General features: G+C 36.4%; 3 protein-coding genes across 14 annotated transcripts in view; all 3 read right to left on the bottom strand.

Annotated features, from left to right (window-relative positions):
• The window catches only part of cacna1ab (calcium channel, voltage-dependent, P/Q type, alpha 1A subunit, b), a 129,029-nt gene extending 111,954 nt beyond the window's left edge, over positions 1–17,075 (bottom strand). For 10 of the 12 annotated variants that reach the window (XM_079858408.1, XM_079858402.1, XM_079858410.1 and 7 more), the window contains exons 1-2: positions 16,999–17,074; positions 13,604–13,993 (exon numbers count right to left, since the gene is read on the bottom strand). In XM_079858408.1, the coding sequence (XP_079714534.1) occupies positions 13,604–13,989 (386 nt within the window). In that variant the 5' untranslated portion in view covers positions 13,990–13,993; positions 16,999–17,074. Of the gene's footprint in view, positions 1–13,603; positions 13,994–16,998 lie in introns of all 12 variants that reach the window. The other 2 variants (XM_079858404.1, XM_079858403.1) reach the window with 1 other exon arrangement.
• Positions 17,076–18,598: 1,523 nt separating this feature from the next.
• Positions 18,599–19,895, bottom strand: wdr83os (WD repeat domain 83 opposite strand). Its single transcript, XM_079857192.1, has 4 exons — positions 19,731–19,895; positions 19,154–19,259; positions 18,905–19,002; positions 18,599–18,750 (listed from the first exon to the last, which is right to left on the bottom strand). Exons 1-4 carry the CDS (start codon positions 19,778–19,780, stop codon positions 18,684–18,686), a joined length of 321 nt encoding a protein of 106 aa, XP_079713318.1. The 5' UTR covers positions 19,781–19,895; the 3' UTR covers positions 18,599–18,683.
• A 290-nt stretch (positions 19,896–20,185) lies between these two features.
• On the bottom strand, positions 20,186–27,106 carry slc22a7a (solute carrier family 22 member 7a). The gene is made up of 10 exons (XM_079856766.1): positions 26,512–27,106; positions 25,684–25,787; positions 25,097–25,251; positions 23,567–23,735; positions 23,187–23,304; positions 22,969–23,078; positions 22,659–22,873; positions 22,445–22,553; positions 20,679–20,885; positions 20,186–20,522 (listed from the first exon to the last, which is right to left on the bottom strand). Exons 1-10 carry the CDS (start codon positions 26,911–26,913, stop codon positions 20,441–20,443), a joined length of 1,671 nt encoding a protein of 556 aa, XP_079712892.1. The 5' UTR covers positions 26,914–27,106; the 3' UTR covers positions 20,186–20,440.
• Between the last annotated feature and the right edge of the window lie 386 nt (positions 27,107–27,492).

Genomic DNA, 27,492 nt, shown 5'->3' with positions numbered 1-27,492 from the left:
GAAAAGATGGCTAATCAAATCAGAGACAGGCCTTACAGTTCACAGAAGACGAGTGCGAATTCCAACGCAACGCTTCAGTTGTAACAGTGAAATAGTGTGTGGTAAAATGTAAGTAGCTAAACATTTAATATTTGACAAGTGTTTTACGTTAAACAACTGACAGTAATATCCAGTGACTCAAACTCAACTTTATCATCAAGTTTCGCTGTTTTGAATTTAAATGCATATGCATTTGAATTGAATTGAATATGCTATCATTTACATGATTCATGCAATTCATAACTCAGTGTGATGAGAAAAGAAAAATTTTGCTCTTTCAACATTAAACATATGACAAAGAGTGATTGTGTGCATATTTTAAAATAAAATATTATTAGAACTTCTTTTACCATTTTTATTTCTTTTTCTTTATTCCCTTAAATTCATTTGAATCCATTTAAGGGTTAGTTCACCCAAAAATGAAATTCTGTCATTAATTACTCACCCTCATGTCGTTCCAAACCCGTTAGACTTTCGTTCATCTTCGGAACACAAATGAAGATCTTTTTAATGAAATCTGAGAGCTTTCTGTCCCTTTAGTCAATAATGCATTAACATACAATGAGCAATACATTTGTTACAGTATTTATTAATCTCTGTTAACATTAGTTAATAAAAATGCAACAGTTCATTGTTAGTTCATGTTGGCTTCATTAAATAATAAGAACAGGTACAACTTTTGATTTTAATAATGTATTAGTAAATGTTGAGATTAAGAAATTAATTATTGTTAGTTCATGTTAACAAATGTCCCCCATTGTAAATTGTAACCACAACTATTGTTTGCACGGTATTTGCACTGGATTTACGTTGCCAAAATTGATCGCTACAATCCGTGACATGGAATTAGAAAACATTTTCAGAGGTGTGAACATGAACGCTGAGTCATTCAACCTGTCACCCCTTTTTATTCTTAATCGGTCAAGATATGGCTGGTTAATCAGGCACTGCTAGCAGATGCCGCAACTACACCATCTGGACCAAAAATTAATCTTTCCTTTGATAGTCATTCAAAATTAGCCATGTATTCTTGAAATATATATTTTTGCAAGCAAAATATCGTTAATATTTCATAATGGAGTAGTAGATGATCAGCACTTTTTAACAATGTATCATAACCAAGATGACGTACATGCTTACAATTCATGTGGTACAAAAGGACAGATGAAAAAGTAGACTAAAAGACAGAGAGAGGGAAAATGAAAAGAGCATATCACAGGCAGGAAATGATGTTAAAAGCAGGAGGTGTGATCAAAGGTGGACGGGAAGTTATGAGTAAGCAGGAGAGACGGTGAATGAGTCTGGCCAAGTGAGCTGCGACCACGTCAGCCAATCGATCCCTCTTTCCATTTCTCCGACCCTCCTCCCTCCATCCATCCATGCATCTAGCCAGTGTGCTGAGCGTTCGTTTTTTCCCTGCTACTGCAAATGGCAAATCAGCCCTGATTCATCACTGAGGGCCTTTCAATTAAAGTGAAAACACTTGGCGAGAGAGAGGGGGAGGAGTCAAAAGAGTTAGAGAAAGATGGAAATGGAAAGGGAGGGGAAAAGAGAGAGAAGGAAGTATATTTCCGTGTGTGTGCTTTGCATCAGTGTCCTTCCGGCATAAATTAATCGGAGTGCTTTATCTCAACATAAAACCAAAAAATAAAATAAAATCCTTTAAAAAATAATTCCTGGTTTTATTGTGCACAATCCACCAGGGCACATTATGTCAAGAAAAACAATTATTAAACTGAAATTGAATTAAAGTAGCAAACAGGACATACAATTGGAAAATTTATATGGAATTGGTAAATTAAAATGATTCTAAATTCAGAAAAAGTCAACTTAATTTTGGATGGATGGATGGATGGATGGATGGATGGATGGATAGATAGATAGATAGATAGATAGATAGATAGATAGATAGATAGATAGATAGATAGATAGATAGATAGATAGATAGATAGATAGATAGATAGATAGATAGATAGATAGTTAGATAGATAGATAGATAGATAGATAGATAGATAGATAAAAGAAAGACAGACAGAGCAAAGGATAAAATGAGTGTGACAGAGGGAGAGGATTAATAATAAGATACGACCTATTTTCAGTGTCCTTGTTCAGAGAAAGCAAGAACATGAAGCAAGGTGGGATAAAATAACAGAGCACCCTCGTTGTACTACAGGCTGCTGCAAATATCTAAGTATGTGACACAGATGGATGTGTTTAGCAAGACACTGTATTAAGTACAGTCTTGTGTTTGCATACCATTTTATTTCAGGGGGGGAGAGAGAAAGGGTGTGTGTGCCAGGGAGAGAGCGTGCAGAAGACTACGAAACTCGACTGATGATGAAACGACTAGTTAAGTTTCTTTTACCACACACACATACATCAGATTTGATGCCTTTCATAATAAATTGCACTACTACTGACTCACCTATTCTATGTGTCCTGTCCCATTGAAGAAAGGAAATCATATGGGTTTGAAAGCTGGAGTAAATAATTATTTATTTGGGGGTTGAACCTTTCTATTAACATTTGCTTAGTATCTACCGCTTAGAAATCCTTTTTAGTTTTTGTGTGTTTGCATTTGCCATCCGCACTCTGCTGAATCTCATTTCCACTCATGCCGTTAGGACAGCGTAAATCACACTCTCTGAACGTTTCATTGAGAAAAGAGCCGAGCTCAAACTGGCAGCCAGCCAATCAGGGAGAGTGACCCTGAGAAGACATGTGAGCAATGGGACGCATGGCTACTCAGACAAGCTGGAGCACTTAACGGTGACGCTAGTTAGAACTGAACACTGGTAACATGGTGGCTGCTGGGAATACGGCACGTACTGTATATAAACACTGATGCATTTCATCAACCACAAACCTAAGGGCTGCAGTTTTTTGCTAACTTAATTCAGTTGATGAGATAATAGTCTAGAAAGGCGAAAATTACCAAATTGTGCTTCTGAAATAAACAACTGTGGTATTCCACAAGAACCCTTAAAGGGGTGGTTCATCCCCCAAAAATTTAAAATGTATGCACCGTCATGTTGTTCCAAAACTACTTTTATGGAAAACAAAGCGTTTTATTTTTTGCAAATAAAAATACATTTACATTTATTCATTTAGCAGACGCTTTTATCCAAAGCGACTTACAAATGAGAACAATAGAATCAGTTAAACTAACAATAGGACAACAATATGCAAGTGCTATGACCCTTCCCAGTTTAATCTAACGCAGTAGGCTACATGTTTTTATTTTTATTTTATTTTTTATAAATAGATATAGAATAGAAGAGAAGAGAAAGTGTTAGTATTAATGGATCAAGTGCTGCCGAAAAATATGTGTCTTCAGCCGTTTCTTGAAAATGGCTACAGACTCAGCAAAATGGAAGTCAATAGGGTCCAATGTTGGTCCCAACGTACTTCAAAATATACTCTTTTGTATTCTGCAGAAGAAAATGAACATTCTGTCATTGTTTGCTCATCTTGATGTCTTTTGAAATCTATATGACCTATAAAAGGAGTCATTAATAACAGAATGTACTTAATGTTTTCGTACAATGAAAGTGAATGGTGACCACAGCTGCCATGCAAGGTTTTCCGTAAATAACTTTAATTTGGGTTTTCCATCCATAACTTCACGTCAAAGTTAGTATAGTATATGGTTTAGGAGGACTTTGAATATAGTGCACATGTCTTAAAAACTACATTTATGATGCTTTTCTTTTGACAGCGCATAGTCACCATCCACTTTCATGCAAAGGAAAACAGCAGCTCAGATATCATGCTAAACGTCTCCTTTTGTGTGAAGGAAATAAGTTATACAGGTTTAAAATGACATGAGGGAGAGCAGCTTATTCACAGCATGAGCGGCATAAAATGTTAGTGAAGTCCTTTCTAATGGTGGATCCGGTTTTCGCAGCCTTTTACTGCTTTCACTGCAACTGTGATCAGAGAGAATTCAGGCACAGCACATGGCAATCATACTGATTAAATCCATTCAATCAAACTGATAGACAGAGCTTGTCAAAATGAGTTGTAACACTACGGCTGTAATGATCATCACAATGGTATGTGTCGAGGCTTAGAGCAAGAGAGTGGGCGAGAGACGAAGAGGAGCGAGTGCTTGAGTGAATCAAGATGGGAGATCCCCTCAGCTGTGGGTGATTACAGGGTGACAAAACAGTAGGTGGGGCTGCAGAAATCTAACAGCACTGTCTGCAGTGCCACCGTGTGTCTGATATTGGAAGAGCAGGCTAAAAATGTAACAAGGTTTCACAGCTCCCCCTACTGTACAGCTCATGGGAGGAAAGTTTGTGGATTTGAATCATTTACTTAGGAAATGTCTAGCTTAATGCTTTGAGGTTGGCCTCAAACATTGTTTTGTCTCGTCAACAGCCATTAACAATGCCAATTTAAATTATTTATAACTTAATCGAGGCAAATACAATGAGGGTAAAAGTACAGGAAGGCTGATGTTAAATTCACAACATCCATGCTGTACCTTTTAACAGCAAATGAAAAAGCAAAAAGCATTGTGTGTGTTGATAATTACGTTAGTCACTAAATTCAAACACTACATAAATCTTCTACACATTTTTATATATCATCTACAGACACAAGATAATAATGGAATAATATAATATAGATGTAAAATTATATACAACTGTTCAAAACTTTTGGGGCTGATTAAAATAAACAAAAACAGTAATATTGTGAAATATCATTACAATTTAAAATAACTGTTTTTCTATTTTAATATATTTCTAAAATGTAATTTATTCCTGTGATGGCAAAGCTGTATTTTCAGCAGCCATTACTCCAGAAAACAATTATTATTATTATCAATGTTGAAAACAGTTTTGAAACTGTGATGATTTATTTTCCTGAATTCTGTGATGAATAGAAATATCAAAATATTTATTTTAAATAGATTTATTTTTTTGGAACAACATCAATGTCTCACTGTAAATTTTATTTAAAAAAAAATAGAGTATACAAAATTTTTCTCTAATAAAATCTTTGTCTGGTTACTTTTTTTAATGTCCATCTAATTTTACTTTTAAGATGGCAAAATGCCTCAGGTGAACATGAAAAATAACCACAAAAAAACAATGATAATATATATATATATATATATATATATATATATATATATATATATATATACAAACAAACATGTCTGGTTTGCTATCTTTGTGGGAACTCTCATAGACGTAATGGTTTTATACTGTATAAATTGTATATTCTATCCCCTTTCACTAACCTTACCCATCACAGAAAACTTTCTGCATTTTTATATTTTCACCAAAAGCTTGTTTCCTCATGGGACCTCGTTTAGGTCCCCACGGTGACACAAGCCCCCATGAGTCTGTGCATTCAGGTTGAAGTCCACACACACACACACACACACACACACACACACACACACACACACACACACACACACACACACACACACACACACACACACACACACACACACACACACACACACACACTCATCCTCTTAGAAGCCAAGATATCTTCATCGTTTACAGTGCAGTTGAATATTTTGCCCAGGAGAGGGCAGTAACTCTAACATTACAGAAAGGCATGACAGCTTGTTCCTGAAGCTGTGTGTGATGTAAATATATCTAATAAATGTATCCATACAGTAATATATCCAATAAATATCTTTGAATTACTTATGGTTTTGAAGTTAAAGCATAAAATCAAATTAAAGCATATGTGTGTCTTGTGAAATCTGCAAGGATCTAGACAAGTCGTGACAACAAAATATGAATGAAGGGCAATGGAAAGCAATAGATCAATCTCTGAATATGAGAGGGAAGTAAAGCACTGCCATAAAGATTTTTTTATGGCATAATATCCATTGAGAAGATTGCTGTGAGCGTGTTAGTCTCCCAGCACTTCTTTTCTTGAATAAAAAGCTCTCTTTGTCTGACTTGCTTAATGAGAGTGCACTTTTTTTTTGTAAGATTTTTTGGCTTTAACATCCTTTACTACTCATACTGTAGTATTATTTGCTAACATAAATATATGACAGCAGCTATCTGCAGTTTATTTGACACCTTAACATAAGCAATACAGTTCAGAGTGATGTGGAAGCATTTGAAATAAAAGGTACACTGGGTATTTGTTTCATGCGAAAATAAACATATACATGCACTGTAAATAACACTCACATTTACCTTCAGCAGCCTGATTCACAGACCCCATTAAACATAACCATGTGTGTATTGTGTCATATTTGTTATTAGTCAGGGAAAAAGGGAAGTGTGAATGGGTGTGAACAAGGGTCAGACAGTCCAGCCCCCCAGAGCAGATTTGAGCTGACCCTGCTGTGACCTTTGGGCCAGCAGCAGATGGAAAGAGCTCGCTGGCTGCATTAGCATCTAAATGGCTCAGAGAAACGACAGAGGACAGAGAGATAAAATAAAGTGAGTTCTGCCCTACATTCATGAATAACAAGAGATACACAGAAAGATACACAAACATAGGTAGAATTTGATCTGTTTTCACAACTGAGTCCACTTTCATGAACTACAAAAGATGAACTACACAAGAATATATTTTAAAGAATGTTTCTGAACTGGTTTGTACGCAGCTCCTAAAATAACATGGTGATGGGGAAAAAAATATGATATGGGAGGAAAAAAATATACTTCGATGTTTTTGCGTTCGATCGCAAAAGTTTGGAGTTCCCTGAGAAACATTCGATTTGTATGAAGGAAGACGTGTGACTATTTTTGTGAACTTCATAACAGCTTTTTATATTGTTATTCTTTACTCCCTACCAGATTATGACTCTGCTGTTTCTGCCTAGCACACCGGAAAAAGGATTTAATACATTTCTTTAAGCACCAAAATTTCTCTCTCACAAGCACACACAACAAGCTCACCTCTGAGATCTCATACAGGAAGACAGTATGGCACAAATGCATAATTGAGATGCAGGAGGTGCAGTCTCAGGCTGGGAGAACACTGTGGTTTGACAGGATCCCAGGCTCAATAAATTGTGCCTAAAAACAAGACAGTGAGCTGGTTTACGACACAGATGCCTAAACTGAAGTAATGCATTTGCACACTATTTGGATCCAGCCAAGTAATTATGTAGAGTAATGAATTTAATGCAGAGACATAGTTGCATGAAAACTGCTGAGGTGTATTTGAAAGTTCAATAACAACAAGAAACCCGTAAGGAATAACGATTTTGCAACCACACCAGAAAGCGATCAATATACACGCACGCACACAGACATTGGAGAAACTGGGTCCTAAGGGACGCCTCTGTCTGGAACAGGTCTGCCACGCTTGGCAATCAGCTAGATTGGTGCAAGATAAAAAGAAGATAAGAGAAGAAAGTTGTAAAGGAGGACCAAAGGAAAAAGAAAGAAGGGATGGAGGGCAAGATTATGGTTTAGTTAGACTGCAGGGAAATTGGAAATAACCTAAGAAAAACAAACAATAGCTCAGTGTTTAAGAGGACACTCATTCTGTTCTCATTGGTCTTAATGCTCAATCTGTCTCCCGTTTCACTCCTCCTCTTGATTACTTCATATTTCATTCTTTTACTTTCCATTTCATAATTTCCTTAGGTGATGTTCATCTATTGATCCATCCATCCTCTCACATGGACTAAATATAGGCTGCAATGTTTCTTCGTTCTTTCTCATACTGTTTATCAAGGTGGATAACTTTTCATTGACTTCTATTGTTTTTATATGAAGATAATGATATTTTCTATACTATTTGCCTAACTCTTCCAGAAACCATGTACTTCCTCTTCCTTGAACATACCATTTGTTCTGCCCTTACTAGACGATCTTAAAACTACTGCATTTAATTGTTTAAAAATTTAAAATAAATAACATAATATCTGATTGCTATCATAAAACAAGCCTTAAATCTTGCTTTCTGTCAACTGTGCATGCAACTTTCAATCTATTTTTTTCCCCACAACTATGATTCATGCACAGGTTTATGCTGCCTCTGCACATTAAAAAGCTTTTTTTAGTTTTGTGATATAGATAATATAAGGCTCTTCAAATGCGACTTCACTAAACAACTATTTTAGCCCAGCCAAGCACAAAAGTGTTTTCTCATGAATAAAGCTCAAAAAAACTTGATGTTTCATCTCCTATGTTTCATCTTATGGCCGGTATCCAGCTGTGAATCTCATGTTCTCTTTGTACAATAACTTCTCCTATTATTTAATTTAATTTAAACTGATTTATTCTGTTCTTTCTCAACATTTAGCTCAAATCTACAAGTGCTATGCAAAAGCAAAAAAAAATCCTAATTTTAAGGGAACTGCATCTACGTATGCATGCATCCACTAAAAATCACAAAAAAAATCTGTTTGCAAATGCCACTTGGCTTGATATTTTGTCATCTAATGCAATGACATTCAAACATTTTAACGGGTCTCTCACCACATTAACATGTCGCACAAGAAAAACAACCATTCAAAAGTATGGGGTCAGTACAATTATTCATTGTCGGTTTTTTTAAGAAATTAATAATTCTATTCACCAAGGATGCAATTCAAAAGTCAGAGTAAAGACACTGATTATTTGACAAATAGTTTCTTTGAACTTTCTATTCATCAAAGAATTCTGAAAACAATTCCTCAAAAATATTAAGCAGCACAACCTAATTTCATGTTTCTTGAGCACCAAATCAGCATATGAGAATGATTTCTGAAGGATCATGTGACATTGAAGACGAGTAATGATGAAGAAAATTCAGCTTTGTAAGCACAGGAATAAATTACATTTTAAAGTATATAAACATAGAAAACAGTTATTTTAAATTGAAATACTGTTTCATAATATTACTGTTTCTTTACTGTCTATTTAGTCAAATTTTGCAGCCTTGGTGAGCATATGAGGCTTGTTTTTTATATTACTAACCCCAAACTTTTGAGCCTTAATGTATTAAAGTAAATGTGCAACTCAGTCAATAGTGCAGATATCGGTATTGTACAGTTAATAATAATGCCACAAAAAAAAAAAAAAACATCGCAAAAATGTTCTCATATAGGCTAAGGAAAATAACGATCATAAAATCCATAACATTTTGCCAAGGTCCACTCGATTGGAATTTTATTCCCTCGCCACTGGTATAAATCAACATGGAAACTATTTGCAGAGGCTAATCAGGAAGTCTCTACATTTGCATATGCTGGCATCCTCTCAGTCTTTGGGAAAAGGACTGCAGCTGCCAAGATCATTCTAGATGACATTTAATCATCAAGCACCCTCACAACTGTAACATCACATTCCACAAATCATCCCAGTTTCTCTGTCTTAAATCAACGCTTTAATTCATCGCGGCCTTGGAAATGCTAAAAAGCCAATTTTATGGTTGCTAAAAATAGCACAGCCACCCTATTTATGTGGCTTAGGTCTGTCTTGCCAACAGAAACTGTAGAAGCGTCCGCACAAAAGCTGCCCTCTTGTCACACTGCCGGCTGATCTGTCCATACTTGCTGCCAAGTGTCTCTGTATAAGACTCTGTGTGTGTGTGTACAGTCTATATGTAAAATACTCAAAAGCCTGAGGCTCATGCGTTTTGATTTTCAGCCTTTCATTCTAAACCTAGACCACTGAAATATGAAGTGAAGCAATCTACAGCACAGATAAGGGGGAGGTATGTGGGACACAGATGAAGGTATGGAGAAGAGATGCAATACACAGCTAAGCAACAGCTAAGTGTTTTTTTTATTCTATTTAAGAGGATGTTTTAATATAGCACTGCTCTAATTGAGAGCGTGTGAGAGACATACCCCGTGTTTATGGAAAACACTGAGCACAAGGCAGTGGCTAAAGAGAAAGAGTGGGAAAGAGAGAAAGAAACAGAGTCTAGTATGTTTTTACCTTGAGAGAATATGAGGAAAAGGCTTCCACACTGAAAAAAATTATTTATCGTAAGTGGTTGCACACAATTGATTTTAGCTTATTCAAATTCTATTTCAACTTAATGCATTTGTTTAAATGTAGCTAAAATCAATTGTGTGCAACCACTTACGATAAAAAAATTGATTCAATTCAACAAATATTTTTTTTCAGTGTAATTTCAGGTCTCAACAGTAAGAATAACCTATACTGTCCCAGGGACAATGTGAGAGTGTTTCAGGGCAGTTCACGAAACTATCCTAGTATATGGTATCTTACTTTTTATATTATTATTATAATATTTATTAATAATATAATTAATAAAATTAGTATTTTTATACCACTAAAATTGTTTCCAGGCTGACATAATGTTCTCCAGCATAATTTGGAAATGATCCAAAGAGCTTGTGATTCAACGGACACAAGAACTGACCATCTCCACAAAAGAGTTAACATGGTCAATATCACAAATAGACTTGAATATGAAGATTTTCAATGTCTGCAACATATGTGTTGGAGATATATCATAGCTGGAATGAGTTTAGTGGTGTATCTTATACATGTGAGTGTTTGTTTGTGCATTTCTCTACCACTCTGCTGTGTGACAGACTCCCTGGGCCCATATTTAATTACAGCCAGAGACAAGAAAAGGAAAGTGAGAGAGAGAAGAGAGTGAGGGGAAATGAGTGAAATGAGGTGAGATTGCATTTTCTGTCAGTAACCTGTTATCTCACGTCTCCCCGCTGCTACGGCTGCCAGAATGAGTGGGTGAGCAATGAGAGTGGAAGCCTCCACACCCCTAAAGCGCAACAGAAATCGTGACTGGATTTCACTGCCACTCTGTGTTCATTTTTAAGCAGTCCCACCGTGACGCAAAACAGAAACAAAGTCATACTCTTCTACACACCAGAGACCTGCAGCCGATGACACAAGTTTTTGTGCTAACAACGTCAAGGTAGAAAAGAACATTAACTATATTTAGGTAAAATGATTTCCCCCTATTCCCAGAAACAACTATAAATATGTCATTAATAGCAATTTATTCTGACCATGAGTTGGAAATATATATATACTGTATATATACACTCACCTAAAGGATTATTAGGAACACCATACTAATACTGTGTTTGACCCCCTTTCACCTTCAGAACTGCCTTAATTCTACGTGGCATTGATTCAACAAGGTGCTGAAAGCATTCTTTAGAAATGTTGGCCCATATTGATAGGATAGCATCTTGCAGTTGATGGAGATTTGTGGGATGCACATCTAGGGCACGAAGCTCCCGTTCCACCACATCCCAAAGATGATCTATTGGGTTGAGATCTGGTGACTGTGGGGGCCATTTTAGTACAGTGAACTCATTGTCATGTTCAAGAAACCAATTTGAAATGATTCGAGCTTTGTGACAGGGTGCATTATCCTGCTGGAAGTAGCCATCAGAGTACATGGTGGTCATAAAGGGATGGACATGGTCAGAAACAATGCCCAGGTAGGCCGTGGCATTTAAACGATGCACAATTGGCACTAAGGGGCCTAAAGTGTGCCAAGAAAACATCCACCACACCATTACACCACCACCACCAGCCTGCACAGTGGTAACAAGGCATGATGGTTCCATGTTCTCATTCTGTTTACGCCAAATTCTGACTCTACCATCTGAATGTCTCAACAGAAATCGAGACTCATCAGACCAGGCAACATTTTTCCAGTCTTCAACTGTCCAATTTTGGTCTAAATTGTAGCCTCTTTTTCCTATTTGTAGTGGAGATGAGTGATACCCGGTGGGGTCTTCTGCTGTTGTAGCCCATCCGACTCAAGGTTGTGCGTGTTGTGGCTTCACAAATGCTTTGCTGCATACCTCGGTTGTAACGAGTGGTTATTTCAGTCAAAGTTGCTCTTCTATCAGCTTGAATCAGTCGGCCCATTCTCCTCTGACCTCTAGCATCAACAAGGCATTTTCGCCCACAGGACTGCCGCATACTGGATGTTTTTCCCTTTTCACACCATTCTTTGTAAACCCTAGAAATGGTTGTGCGTGAAAATCCCAGTAACTGAGCAGATTGTGAAATACTCAGACCGGCCCGTCTGGCACCAACAACCATGCCACGCTCAAAATTGCTTAAATCACCTTTCTTTCCCATTCTGACATTCAGTTTGGAGTTCAGGAGATTGTCTTGACCAGGACCAGACCCCTAAATGCATTGAAGCAACTGCCATGTGATTGGTTGATTAGATAATTGCATTAATGAGAAATTGAACAGGTGTTCCTAATAATCCTTTAGGTGAGTGTATATATATATATATATATATATATATATATATATATATATTTATTACATGGATTGGTTGAATTCTAATGTAAAATGCGGTCTGTTATTTCTTGATAACAGACCGCTGCTAAGTATAACACACCGTTGGCATGAAAAACAGAGCGTTGCTATGGACGCAGGATTCTAACCGTAGAGACGAAATGGACTATTTTCTTTAGCGGAAGCAATACAATCGTTTTTAAATCAATAAACTCCTTTTTAAATCAATATTTTGTGTCAAATTATTGATTTATTTGGTAGGTAGCCATGTAATAAGCGGGATAATGTAGAGCAAGGTGGCTGTTATAGCGAATACAACCCCTTCAGGCTGATTCAAGACCCCTCCGCTTCGCGTTGGGGTCCTATCAGCCTGTCGGGGTTGTATTCGCTATAACAGCCGCCTCGCTCTACATTATCCCTTACACATACAGTATATATATATATGTGGCACTATTAGCACCAAACAGAATAGCAAAAATCATATATATATATATATATATATATATGATTTTTGCTATTCTGTTTGGTCCTACGGTGCTACAGTGCCACAGAAATACATCATCTTGACGGGCTGTCAGGCTCCAATTATGAGACTGACAAGTTTATGAGAAGCATGTTTCCACTAATCACAACAAAAGAATATAAACAGGCTTTCACTTCACTACTACACAAACATCTTTGCCAAACATACCTTCACCACGGCTGTTTTGCCTTATTTAATGTTTCCATCTTGGTCTGAGTTTGTTTTCTTTCCATTGCAGATTTCTGTTTCCCCTAGAGCTCAAGGTTTCCACATTCACTAACTGCTGTCAGGCACAACCACACACAGGGTCCAAATGAAGTAGGGACCATCACTATGTCCATCAATGTGTCCATCACTGTGGCTCTAGCATAAACATCCTCTCCACACACTCACACCTTCATGACCTGCCCTTTATTCTCAGAGATATGATAGGAGATGAATTTCTTGAGTGACAGTCTGAGAAGACATGCTCCCTGAAAGCTTTAGAAGAGGCATGGAAACAAACTAGGTCTAACCAAAGCGTTCCAACTCTGGTTTATAAAATAATAATAGTAATAAAGATGAATGGTGTGTGGGTGTATTTCGCCATCGAAATGTGGACCATTGTTGACATTTCATTTGAAACAAGGTTATACTGTTGCTAATTTCAATTCATAGGACTAGCATTGACATTAAACTACTTGTGCAAAATTACAGTAAACTTAAATGTCATCAGATGACTAAACGTGCCAAAACACAAGATTGGTGCTTTTTGATGGACTTTTTTCTAGTACACTTTAAACTAACAAACAAAGTCGTCAAACTCAAGACCTTTAAAAAAAGTAACATATTATTTAATACTCACTCCCATTGTTTTCGTCGGGCTTGTGGAGTGCTCTGCAATTTATGGGACTGGTGGGCTTTGATGACATCACGGTGGTCCACTAGGCCCCCTCTCCTTCTGACAGGAGGAACCAGAGAATCACTGGGCATCAAAGAGTAAAGTGTCCCATCCATCACCACGGTTTCCCCTCCATTCGTTTTGCTATAGTCAAAGGAGTCAACCTGGCATGCTTCATCACTCATGTCATACACAGTATGATAGTAGGTGGGGTTGGCACAAACACTGCTCCCGCTGGTAGGAGGATGACAGCGCAGTTTGTGGCCCTGTGGCTGCACTCTCCCACCCTTCCGCAAGGACGGCGCTCTCTCCATGATGACTGAGCTGTCTGCATACATGGGAGACAGCATGGCTCTATGGGGAAAAAAGTAGAGAGGTGAAGGTGGCTGCATCCGAAATCGCATACTTCCCTACTATATAGTAGGGGGAAAATAGTATGTGACAAAAGAAGTATGTCTGAATTCACACTACTCATAAAATAGTAGACAAAAGTACACGGATGACCTACTACTTCCGGCGAGATTCTGAAGTGTGCATACGATGGACACTTTACTATCCCATGAGGCCACGGGAGAGGATTTATGAATGGCAGTGAAGCGATGTAACTGATGCTGGTCACATGATAATGACAACATGGCGAATGTAGAACATCCAGATTACATTCATACTACACACACTCATACTATATAGAACGTACGTTTTTAGCGGTCGTAAAGTAATTATTTATTCAAAATAAGTACCTACTCAAGAGAGTATGCAGTTTCGGACGTAGGCTGTATTGGCAGAAATTATTTTGGTGTGATTTTTTTTCTGTTGTCATTGTTGTCATTGAAGACTATGGATATTTAAGTGAAATTCAAAGAAAAAGATCTTTTATCTTTTATGATGAGTATAATGTGTGATTATATCAGTAAAATCAGTAAAACGATTTATCCATAAACGTAAATGAGCATAAAATCTATCCTTCCATTGATTTATAATGCATACTATGCTATTCATTTATGAAGCTGTTGATATAATACCCTGTTTGTTATTATTATTATTATTATAGTATTGGTATTACTATTATTAAAATTTTTGTAATACCATTTCTCTATTTTTCTTATTGGAAAATACGTAGCCTATGTTGCGACGTTGTTCATAATGCTTCAAATAAATAAATACTGAAAAATAACTGAAATTTAAAAAATATATATTTTATACAATTACTAATTATATCCACTAACTACTTATTCATAAATGTAAATGAGGATAAAATATATCATTTGATTGATTTCTTATTGCACTTTATAATTTTTTTTGTTGAAAAAATGTTGTGATGGTGTTCATGATGCTATAAATAATAGTAATAATACAGACAGCAACCAAAAAAAGAAGAAGGACAGTGAAGGGGAAAATAGGTGACATGTTATCAAAAGGGAAAGGGAAGCAAAGGGAAGAAAAAAGCACCAAGGGAGGTTAATTAAAAAAAGGCTGCACAGATGTTTAGAAAAAATTGGAATAGACCAACGTCAGGTGAAAATAAATGATGCACTCCAGTACTACAATATGCTGACAGTGCTTGAAGAATTTGTCCACTGTGACACGGGAGGTGGAATAAAGTAATTTAAAGTGACACATACACACTCAACACTTTCAATAACACACACATGCATAAGAAAACAATAGCAGAGCTGTAGACGGGTGTTTATGCTTTTGGGATTTCTGGGGCTCTTTGAGATGCAGCAACACGGGCCAATAACACCTCAACACTTCTGTTTCCGAAAGCAAGGCATTGAAAAGGTGTCAAATGCTGTAGTGACCTTCCCCAAAGTACATAGATAAAAAGAAAGGCACAGATGGAGTAAAGCACGGGAAAAGATAAGCACAGTCCAAACTGTGAATGGAATACATTCACACTACAGTCCTTATTGAGGCTGTGCTCTTTGTTGACAGGCGGGGTTTGCTGTCAGACTGTGATTAGGAGGGACACAGCTTGTCTCAATGATCAGACACTAAAGATGGAACTAACTAAATCTGCCTCTTTATTTTTGGCCAATGGAGAGCAAAGACATTGCAATTAGCATGCCAGTTCCAACAGGGAATATATTCAGTGAGGTGAAGGAGAACCAGAAGACATCCTGAAAGGCCTTCAACACATTTTAAGGTCGCTCCCTGGAGGCTGACAGCATTGTGACATTCATGTTTTTGTATTTTTAGTTAGGAACACATCTCTTCCTCATTTAAAGGGTGTGATGCATTGGCTGCTTCCTGGACAAGACAAAAGAATCATTCTTTGCTTTGTTTGCTGAAGCGACAACACCATAAATCTCACCGTAATGGCGAGGTAAAGCATAAACATATGCACAAAAGGTTGTAAGATCCAATTTTGGATGATTTCATTTTCATCATTGTGTGTTACAGCAAGTGGCTGTTGGTGTGGGTTGGTTCTCCATTGCACCAGCCCACAGACAGCCTCACCGTTGTGTGGGTGTGTATGAATACATGCAATTATTTACAAAGTTCTCCATACCACAAAAACTTAGCCTATCCATAAAAATAATGGCCATGAGAATCCCTACTCAAAGATGTCAAGTATCAAACTCTAGAATACTTTTACTGGGTTGAACTAGATTTTTTAACTCTCCAGTATATCATGCAATTGATATGCCTGCAAATGAAAAATTAATTGAACTGTTATCAGAAATGGTTGATGAAATTCAGTCTCAGCCAATTCTGCAGCTGACATGTGTATTGTTTAATAGAAGGACAAAGGAAAATGTTTGAACATGCAATAAAATGATTTGCTAGCATTTAGTACCCTTCAGAGCATAGAGAATATGCTACCTGCTGAGTGAACACTGGCTGAAAGCCATCACACAACAGCAAAAGGCTGGCAGCAGAACATCTAACAAATACAAAAGTCCTGTGTTAAGTCCAAAAATTCACTGCTGTGATACCATGGTATACTGAATATATAAGGTAGTAAAATCATAGTACATTGATATAGTCCATGGTATGTACTCCAAGGTAGTTCAAAGATAGTATTACCATGGCAAATGAGCAATACCATGGTATTTCATGGTACGTTTCAACCAAAGAAAGATTAAATATTCTTCTGTGATGCCCCAGATATTTCAGGTAAAGGTTTATGGTTTATAGATAGATAGATAGATAGATAGATAGATAGATAGATAGATAGATAGATAGATAATATAATTTTATATTTTACATTATATTAATTATATATTTTTTAAAGAAAATATCGGCTATATATTTTAATTATTTGTATATAGAGAAAAATATTATGTATAAACATCTTTATGTAGGCTATACAGAAAAATAAGCGCTTTTGAACAGACAAGAGACAAAACACTTACCAGAAAGGTTTGTGTTTTTTCTGAGAAGATCCTGGAATCTGGACCCGTCCGGATCACCTGTAGTTTATAACTGACAAAACTAACAATAAAACTCCACAAACTGAATGGTCCGAGGTCCGTTTTCTCAGAGCAGGAGGTCATTTCCATCTTCAAGCTCGGAGCATTCTGTCTTTAAGTATTTTTCTTGGACAAAACAGATAATTTGTATTTTCTCTCAGTGTAATATTGGTATTCCTCTCAGGAGTGACAGCTCTCGAAGGCTCTCGAGAAACGACTCTACGTGGCGCGAGACCCGCATGCACTTGTACGATACGATGAGTCTCGCGCTCTGTGCGCGTAACGAATACGTGACTGTAATGGCACTGAGTGTCGCGCGGACTAAAACTACGCGTTTTGATTGCTGCTGCTGCGCGATGGGTGAGAGACGGTGTGGTTGTGTAATTTCATTCCATCCGCAGATTTATTATGAGATGCACAAATTATTATTCATACGGGAAATGTAAATGCGAATTTCACTAATCAGTCGTTGGGCTACGCAAAAATAAATATCCACAAACAATAAAATGTCATATAATAAGTCATAATAAATTATAACTATTGGGTTGATTTATTATTTTATAGATTATGAATTATCCAATAAGCTTGATCAGACGTAAGAACGAGTGTCTGAATTGTCAGATGACGGTAAAATGCTGACTCAACGTCTTACTCAGCTTTGACCATTAGTGACATAAAACATTCGTCATAAGATATCTAATAAAATTCGATACACAAAAGCTTAAATAATAAATAATGTTTCTTATTATTTTAGAGTCATGCTTAATTGCTCGTGTTTTTCATGTCTAAATGTATATATATATAAAAACAGAAATCAGAGGATATTTGCCATCAGAACACATATCATATAAATAAATAATTTAATATTATAATTATATAGATTATAATCTTGTCAGAAAAGTGCTCAAACCATAGTGGTAACATAGCATAATAGGTTACAGACAAAAAAAAATAAAAAAAAATTTCACAGATTTTTGAAGAAACTGCCCTGATGTTATAAAGACAACAATCAAAATAATAGACTATACACATTGCTCCTCTTAATAAGAAAAATAACAATACTTCCAAAAATGCCAATTCATGAGTTGCCAGTTGTTCCTTAAATCCTCTAAGCCTGAGCAGAATCCATTTTGGATTTGGACACACTGAGAGAGGAATGAATCTGGCACGTCTGTACGGCACTGTATATTACAGCACACTTGGAAAAACTAAATCTAACTAAATAAAAAGCTTATTAAACTTCTGTCCACACATATAGTTGGAAGCAGTAGCAGCATGAATACATTAACATCAATCTCCAAAATCTCGCCTGCTAGTTATGCACATCAAAGTGTCCACTAATTACTTGTGCATATATGAAAAATACAGCCACAAAGAAATGTCAAAACAGTCATTTATTTCTCAAAATCATATGAATATTTTTCGCATAGTCACATACATAAAAATCGGTGAGCACAGAGACAACTTGAAAAAAGGTCAAACAGGAGCTACACTGGTCAATTTGACAGCCTCTGATTGGCCAGCTGGGCTGATGAGTGTATGTCCCTGTGTTCCAGAAGGACAGTGGGAGGATCAGCTGGTTCTCATGCCGTCCCTGCTGAGATATCTCCCTGGGTCTGGATTATTTGTTACCACGGTGGCGACATGGGCTGCGGGTTCTGCAAGTACGACATCACGACTGCCGATATGGACAGCCTGAATGAATGAATACATGTTTCATTTGGCATACAATCCCAGAAGCATAACATTTGAGAACTTCTTCAGGTAGACTAACATTGATCAATTAAAAAAAAAAAAAAAAAACACTGGAATTAATTATGAGAATGACAAATTAGCATAAGCAACTCACATGAAGCTGCTCATCATTTGTTTAGTGTCTTCTGAGCTTCTTGAATTGGCGAAACTGATGAACGAGCAATACACTGCAATCCATGCACACCATTTAAGCTGCCAAAATACACAAATGAAACACAATTTAACATTACATAATCACTGAGAATCATTCAGCTCGTGTTTTAATCACAAACACTGAGCATTCATGAAGTAAACAGCAGCGTTGACTGTAAACAGGAGTTTTTGTAGATGAGAATGAGGTCACCTTGAGCATCAGGCCACACATACTGAAGATCATGCCGAGCAGGTTCATGTAATCCGGTGTAGGATCTTCCAGTGTCGGGTTCGTTTCGGTATTGGGAGGCTTGTAGCTGTAAAACAAACACAATATGCCTCGACTATTAATAGTCTATGATGCTATTAATGCTGTCTGTCATTTAATCCGGCATCGATTTCATATAAAATACACAGAACACAAACATCACATGATTCCATCAGAGATAGCCATACGATATCTAGGTGGACAACCCGAAATAAATGAAGGATTAGATAATTAATAACATAAATATGCAGCGATAACGATACAATTGCTGTCAGTAATACGCACTACTTAACATATTGAATTAATATTTATACAATTTAACAAGTAACATTAATAAAATGAACATTTAATTTAAAGTATATTATTAGGTAAAAACCATACTTCTAATCTTCAGTGAAAATCTGGTTTAATCTCTACTAATCATTAGCCGAACTGCGGCTAACAGTAATGCTAACGAGAGCCAATCACACCTCTCATCATAGTAAATTAAACAATTGTTAAACACAGACATAATACTCACCGAAAGATCTTATTCGGTCGTCTTGGGTCTGCCATGTTGTTTAGGGTCATATTTTAAAATCCTAATAAAATGAAAACTTCTTTGAGGGGTTTAAGATCAGCACGTCAGCGAACAGCTGACCTGTGAAATTCTACTACGCCTGTTGTATGTAAAGCTGTATGTGGTGCACGAGCACCCCCTGCCGCTAAGGAGTGTTAATGCGTAATTGCAAGTGTGTGGAAAATTCAGATGATAGTGGTAACAATTTATTTGAGTCTAAAAAAAATGTATTGGTAAGTTATATATTTTTGTATAACTGTTAAGAAATAGTGGTAAGTGTAAGTGCCACATTTAATAAATTCTACATTTCAGTCCATTAAAGAGGTGTATTGTATGTCTTGAATTCCATGATACAACGTTTTTAATATTTTTCACATCAAGATAAATGCGTATGTACAAGAACACAAGAACCATTCAAACATTTGCACCATTCAATTTTATTTCTTTTCAGAAGATAAAATACAAAAAACACCTTATTTTAACAGACAGCAATTTGTTGACTTTTAAATTCAATGACATTTCATTTGTTTCTTAGTCTTGTGAAACCTCAGAGATGTTTTTTTAATCCCTTGTGCACCATAAAATGTCTTGAAGTTGATGTTGTGTATTCACAGCTGTACGGAAGGATGTTGAACTGTAAGGAGTCATTGTTCTTCTGACAGTATTTGCCTTTATGAGTCCTTCTCTTGTAAAGCCCCAGAATTCATCTCAGAGAGTTCAACATCCCTCTCTGATTCCGTGGACACTGTGTGCCTTTAATAAATAAATAAATGATCAATATTTCACATTGTGATCTTATATCAAGATGCAGTATTATGGAATTTAATATTTGTTGTTGTGGTGTTTTGTGTGATTCAGCAGAAAGCAAGTTTGGCATCCTTATATACTGGATATGATCTGATACTATACCTCCCCTCCTCTATATCCAGAATGTTCTCTGGAAGCTGAACGTTGGTGGTCTCAGGCAGCAGGAAGACCACACATCCGCTGAAAACTGCAGTGGCAGCAAACACTAGAGGCGGTGCGAAGCGCCACATGTCCTCCAATAATATGACCATGGGGGCGAGCGCACCTCCGATACGGGCTATAAAAGAGGTGTAGCCCAAGCCGCACTGCCTATGAAAGATACAGAGAAGCAGAGTGAGTTGCTTCATACCTAAGACAAGAGGTAGCTCATAAATATGGATTCAATTTTCAAACTGGGGTCCAGGGACCTGCAGGGGGCCGAATGGGAGTGACAGTGAGTCCATGGAAAAGTAAAAAATCAATAATAATAAAAAATAAATAAATAAATAAATAATAAGTAACAAAAATAATTAAGCAAATAAATTAATTAGATAAATTAATTAATAAAAATGGGATTGAAATTAATTAAATAAATCAGATTCAAATAAATAAATAAACATTTGATTAATATAAATAAATAAAAATTAAACTAGAATTACATAATTAAACAAATAAATAAATAATATATTTAACAGTACATTATTATAGTGAGTAGAAAAAAATATATAATGAAATGAGGGAGAGCTGGACCCCCAATGCAATGCGTTATTTATTTAGCTACAGAAATATACAAGGTAACTCAAAATATCTAAAGAAACACTGAACATTAGGAACAAACTGAAAACACGGAGTAAAAATCGAAACAGCCATCACTGGACAAAACCAGACCAAGAACATAGTAACATCGCCAACTACTGGCCTGGCAGCATAATGCAGAGTTTTTATTCGTTTTTGTGAATCCGTGTGAATGGGGATCGTTTTGACAATGTTGTTGTCTGTACGCAAAAAAACGCAAAGGAAAAACTTTCCGTTTTTAGTACATCATTATCATGTAAACGTATACCCTTAAAATTTCAAAAGCTTTCATTTCCAGCCCACCAGATGTGTAAATGAATAGCCAAAACGCATTCAGAGTTTTCAGTTTTTGTTGAAAATGGTGACATGTAAACGGACCCTAAATACACAAGATAACAAGGGCTGGAACAAGGAACAGGTGTGGGTAATGAGTTGCTATGGAGACGAACGAGGGAAACTATGGGAACAATCGAGGCAGCAATGAAAACTGTGTCTCATTTCGAAGGCTGCATCTTCCGGAGGTTACATTTGTCAGCCGTATACGTCATCAAGGATGTCTCATTTCAGAAAAAGTAACTATTATAACATTGACCATTATTCCTTCTGAAGTATAAGTTGTTGTATTTTTACTATGACTTTGGGATGTAATGTTTACTATTAAGAAATGAGACATCATTGATGACATAAGCAGCTGACAAATGCGACCTCCAGAGGACGCAGCCTTCGAAATGAGACACAGGAACTAATCACAGGAAGTCAAACAGCAGGAACAATAAAAACAAAAATACACTTCAAAATAAGAGTCCTTAAACAAAAGACCTGGGAAACAAGATAGGAATTGTAACAGAAATAATCTAACAAACTAATTTTAGATTTATAATATTAACTTTTCAGAGTATAAATTTGGGTGTTTATAAAAAGATTGATGTCTTTAAAATTTTAGGATGGGGGTCCCTCATATGAGGATGATCATATTTGGGGATCCGTGGCATATGAAAAATATGAGAAACCTTTGGCAATAACATTTTATCTAAAATAACATTTTAAATATAATTTTATCTAAAACTTTACAAGTGCTGTATTTTTTTAAATACCGGAGTACTGTAGGGTAGAGCTCAGAAGTGTACAAGAAGGCAATGGTAAAGGCTGCCTCTGAGAATCCCTTCCCAATAACTGCAATTCCTGTACGCACAACAGCCAACTCTGTAGATGAAATAGCACAATTCTTCAGTAATTCATATATCCACCATCAAATATGGTAAAGAGGTCAAAGACAAAGATGCAGCATGATAAAGAATGAAGGAGTACCTGTTGGGATTATACTGTTTAGTCCAATCAGAGCTCCTGCTATAATGAGAGACCACGCCTGGCCGTTTCTCCGTCCAATCAGATCCAGAGTGAAGTAGGTCCCAACCTTAGCTGGGACTTCAATGACTCCATAGACAAACTGCGTGAGATAGATGTTCAGACCAAACCCAGTGATGTTGAAGCTGATGCCATAGTAGGTAAAAGCAACTGCAAACCTGTCAATTAAAATAAAGATTGTTGTTTAAAAAAAACAAAAAAAACCAGCTATTGACTTTTATATCACAATGGAGAAAAAAAAGTCCTCACATACCAGAAAATCCCTGACAAAAGCACAATCTTCCTCAGTTTCGGTGTCCTCACTAGATCAAGGTAGGAATGATCCTTGTCAGAGACCTCAGAAATGGTGATTTTCTTTAAGGTCTATAGTATATAGATGACAGTGAGATGTTTTATTTTGTTTTAATGAAGAGATAAAGGACGTGTTCAAAATTGGTTATAACAAATGAAAGCTCGGCTAGGTGTGTTTACCTCAGTTTCTAGTTTATGAGAGTACTTTCCATTCATCTTAGCACACTGAGTGAGATACTTCTGCGCCTCTTCTACCCTGCCTTTGGCCAGCAGCCATCTTGCTGACTCAGGAACCCACCTTTTGAGGTGAATTGCAAAGGAGAAAAATAGTCTTGTAGTCATGATGCACATTTAGAGGCCTAAAAATATGCATTATATTTTTGTAAAAATATAAATAAATATTTGTAATATTTATTTAAATATCTGTAATATTTGTTAATTCATTATGAATAGAAATTGGACAATATTTTCTTCCTTTTTAATTGTTTGTATTTCAAATCCCACAATTTTTTTCTGGTCCAATAACCCGTTATTCTTTCACTTGCAGTTCCACCACTCACCACCAGGCAATTATGCCAATAAGGCAGGGTGATGTCACTACCAGGATGAGGTGGCGCCAGTCCCTGATGAGATATGCCAGAAGAGCCAGAAGCATGTTCCCTACACTCCATCCGAGACTGATGATGGTACCAGTAAATGTGCGATGTTTAACGTCTGTCCACTCAACACCTGTATATTGAGCGGAGTTCATGTTAGAGTCGGTGAAAACAATACTGTGAATAATCTGGTCTAAGCAACATGATACTTTCTCAACCTATTTTGCTTCCAGAAACTAATTGAAAAATACTTTTAATTAGCAAGGATGCATCAAATAAAAAGTGCTAAAAAGCTAAAAAGTGAAAGTTAGACATTTATAATGTTGCAAAATATTTAGATATTAAATATAAAGAAATCATTCTATTGCACTCTAAAAAAAAATGCTAAGTTGTTTCAACCCATGTTTGGGTCAAATATGAACAAGTCCAAATGTTGGGTTTAAAAATGTAATTAAAATGCTGTTTGAGCGTAAATAACATCTGCAAAGTTACAACACTCAAAGTTCAAAGCAAAGGGAGATATTTTCTTTTAAAGAAATTGCTTTTTAAGGACTACAACAAACAGCTGGTAAGGACTACACGACATTCCTCCCGGGTTAGTGACATCACAAACAGTAAAATTTACATAAACCCGCCCCCGGGAACGCGTTTTATAGATTATCATGACAGAATATGCTAATCAATGACTAGAAGATAACTACAGATAAGCTATATAAATTCATCAACTAACCATTCAGAAATGTTGTCTACATGTTGTCACTACTTCTCCATCTTTCTGACTTTGTACATAAAAGGCTAAAAGTTTTTGAAATTTTCAGTGCATGTCTGTGTGAGGTAAAAGGACACAAGCTGTTGAAGCTCCTCCCTCTGTGCCGGGAGCAGCAGCTCATTTGCTTTTAAAGGAACAGACAAAAAAACGGTGCGCTTTTGCTCACCCTCAAAAAGTGACAACTTTAACATGCTAAAATATTTGTGTGGTATTTTGAGCTAAAACTTCACATACACACTCTGGGGACATCAAAGACTTATTTTACATCTTGTGAAAAGGGCATTATAACACCCCTTTAAACCAACAGTTGGGTTTGTCCATATTTGACCCAAACATGGGTTGAAACAACTCAAACAATTTTTTTTTTAGAGTGCATTAGAATGATTTCTGAAGGATCATGTGACACTGAAGACTGAGTAATGATGCTGAAAATTGAGATTTGCCATCACATGAATAAATTACATTTTAAAATATATTTAAATAGAAAAACTTTAAGTTGTTATAATATGTATTTACTGCAAATAAATGCAGCCTTGGTGAGCACAAGAGACTTCTTTAAAAATTAAATCTTACCAACCCCAAACTTTGGAATGGTAGTGTATATACATTTATATACATTGGACAACATGCACTGATGAATAATTCACAAGAAAGTAAATAGGATCAGTTTTGATCATGTTGACTAAAGAGATTGAAGATTAAAGAAATTATAAATTGATAGATACACAGGGCCACTGTGGTGATAGACATCCCGGTCAAGGCAAGTCCGCACAAGGTTCTTGCTATGGCGAACATCACGTAAGATGTAGAAAAAGCCTCGACAATTCCAAAAATAGCACTGACCACAAAGGACACCTGAATCATTGGCTTACGACCAAACCTGTGGAGTGATTTAAAAGACATATTTAACCACACAGGATATTAGACCATTTTATAAGAGTGAAAATCACATGGAAAATGTCTCTTGCTCTTTACACAAATAGCCTGAGGTAAGCAGTTTTAGATGTGGCGTTCCGTGACAAATAACGAGTATAACTCAAGAAAAAACTCTATTGTAAAAGCAAAGAATGATTATGGATATGTACAAATCAACTATGCAGAACAAATCAAGGGCAATTCATAATTTGTCAACCTCAGACATGTGAGTAAAGACACTTTATTGTAGTAAAATCATGTGACCAACTTTGAGCAGAATGAAACTCGGATATGGTCCATGGATCAAAAAAAAAATAGTAGAAAATAATTGGTCATAGAAAAAAATAGCATGGAACAAATTATTCTAAAACATAAGATTGATAAAAAAATAACATACTTGTCTGCCAACTGGCCAAACACAATAGCACCGATTGTTACTCCAATGAAGAAAAATGTGGCAAGGGCTTGGTTTAGCTTTTTGTCGTCACATACCAGGTCCCACTAGAAAAAGAGAGACAAATCACACCATGATAAATTCCTTGCAGATTTCTTATATTGTCTTTGTTATAATATACGGGTGAAATAAAGTCCACGAACAGCATGAAAATGAATTAATACATTTTCATCAACATATAAAACAGAGCCGTGATTCTCAACTAGGGGGTCTCAAGATGGCTTACAATGATTTATAATATGACAAAACATGCTTTAAAATAAGCTAGAACTGCTAAAAAAAGTTGCAAACTGAAATCGTATTTCTTATTTTAAATAATTCCCTCAACAACTTTATTTAAGAACCAGGCTTGTCATGGTCTTGGAAAACCAGGACATATGATTGAATTTCCAGTGTGAATTATAGAAGTCATGGAAATTTCTATAATGAATAGGAATTATTCTAGTTATGCCAATCTAGAAATGAACATTTGTCAGTAAAATCCCCATAATCACTAAAGTATAGACAAAAAAACCAAACAAAAAAAAAAAAAAACATTTAAATTGATTGGTAATAAAAAGTGTAAACCCTGATGGAAACCCTGAATTTATGGGAATTATAGAATTTAATTGTTTTAACTATTAATAATTGTAATGAAAAAGTGTAAAAATAAGCAGCTTTGTCATTACATCAGAATTACAATATATATATTGGGGCCTTTCTAATGTTGTCTTTGACAATGGGGGCTTTGAAGGCCGCTGAAATAGAGGAAAATGCTTTGTACATTCTTACCTCTGTGGCGGTTGTTGAGGTGAACTGTGAGCGGTCATATGCCCATCCGTGCTGGCATGGCACCGACACATTTGATCGGTTTCCATACAGTAGGGACAGGTCACCATTAGGGTTGAAGTCCAAGGGAATAGGGTACATCTTGCAGGAGCTGTAGGAGCCATCTGCATTACGTGGGATGCCAAAAGCCAGAATCCATGCCGATTCACTGTCCTTCTCTGTGCCATCTGTGTACCGGCCGTCCAAGTGAGGCAGGGCACAGTGGTGGGATGGCACACCTGAGATGAAGTTGTGGAGCAGGAAATGCAGTGGAAGGATGACCCGTGGGAGCCACAGGATGTATAGAACCAGAAACTGGAACTTGTTGAAGCCACCAATTTCTTGAAGGACGTCCTCAAACCTCATAGCTGAAAGTTAGATTAGCTACCAAGTAGATATGATATCCGTTTGTTTCTTTTGCGAATGCTCGTTCTACTCACCCATCAGAATCGAGACCTTCTCAATGAAATTAGCTCTTTTTCTAGGGACACACTTGGTTTGGTCTACAGTTAACAGCGAGTGGAGAGTTGTCTGAGGAGATTGAATTGAATTGCTATATGTTATCATAATACTGTTCCCTGTCACGCTATTCAGGGCCTGAATGAGACACAAGGAGGTCTTTGTCTTGGTAAGCTCAAGAAAAAGAAGAATCCCAGGCTTTAAAAGTTCAATATCCCTCAACTGACTAGCCGGAGAGAGGAAAAGGAAAATACATTAGTTACACAAAAATTGATTCTGTGGTGAAGTAAATACCACAGAAAAAAACAAATGTTATTTTAGTTCAGGCAAGAATAAAAAACAAACAAAAACAAAGTAAATTCTTAATTAGTACTCAATTTAAGATTGTAGAAATGAAAGTGCAAATATCAGCGTTATAAAATTTAGTAAAACCTACGCAACTTTCTGATACTTGTGTTCCCATCATGCACAAGTGCATTAATAATT

This window comes from Squalius cephalus, assembly GCF_949319135.1.
Source record: "Squalius cephalus genome assembly, chromosome: 22".
NCBI lineage: Eukaryota > Metazoa > Chordata > Actinopteri > Cypriniformes > Leuciscidae > Squalius > Squalius cephalus.
This window is presented reverse-complemented; position numbering and strand designations above follow the sequence as displayed.

What these genes read in the sequence shown, in the direction of transcription:
- slc22a7a (XM_079856766.1), bottom strand. Translation starts at nt 26,913, where the DNA reads ATGAGGTTTGAGGACGTCCTTCAAGAAATTGGTGGCTTCAACAAGTTC. An exon ending in CTCATAAACTAGAAACTGAG is followed by an intron (nt 23,079 to 23,186) that starts GTAAACACACCT and finishes TATATACTATAG; the next exon opens with ACCTTAAAGAAAATCACCAT. An exon ending in CTCTACCCTACAGTACTCCG is followed by an intron (nt 20,886 to 22,444) that starts GTATTTAAAAAA and finishes TATCTTTCATAG; the next exon opens with GCAGTGCGGCTTGGGCTACA.
- wdr83os (XM_079857192.1), bottom strand. Translation starts at nt 19,780, where the DNA reads ATGACCCTAAACAACATGGCAGACCCAAGACGACCGAATAAGATCTTT. An exon ending in TGTGTGGCCTGATGCTCAAG is followed by an intron (nt 19,003 to 19,153) that starts GTGACCTCATTC and finishes GTATTTTGGCAG; the next exon opens with CTTAAATGGTGTGCATGGAT. An exon ending in CAAATGATGAGCAGCTTCAT is followed by an intron (nt 18,751 to 18,904) that starts GTGAGTTGCTTA and finishes TCATTCATTCAG; the next exon opens with GCTGTCCATATCGGCAGTCG.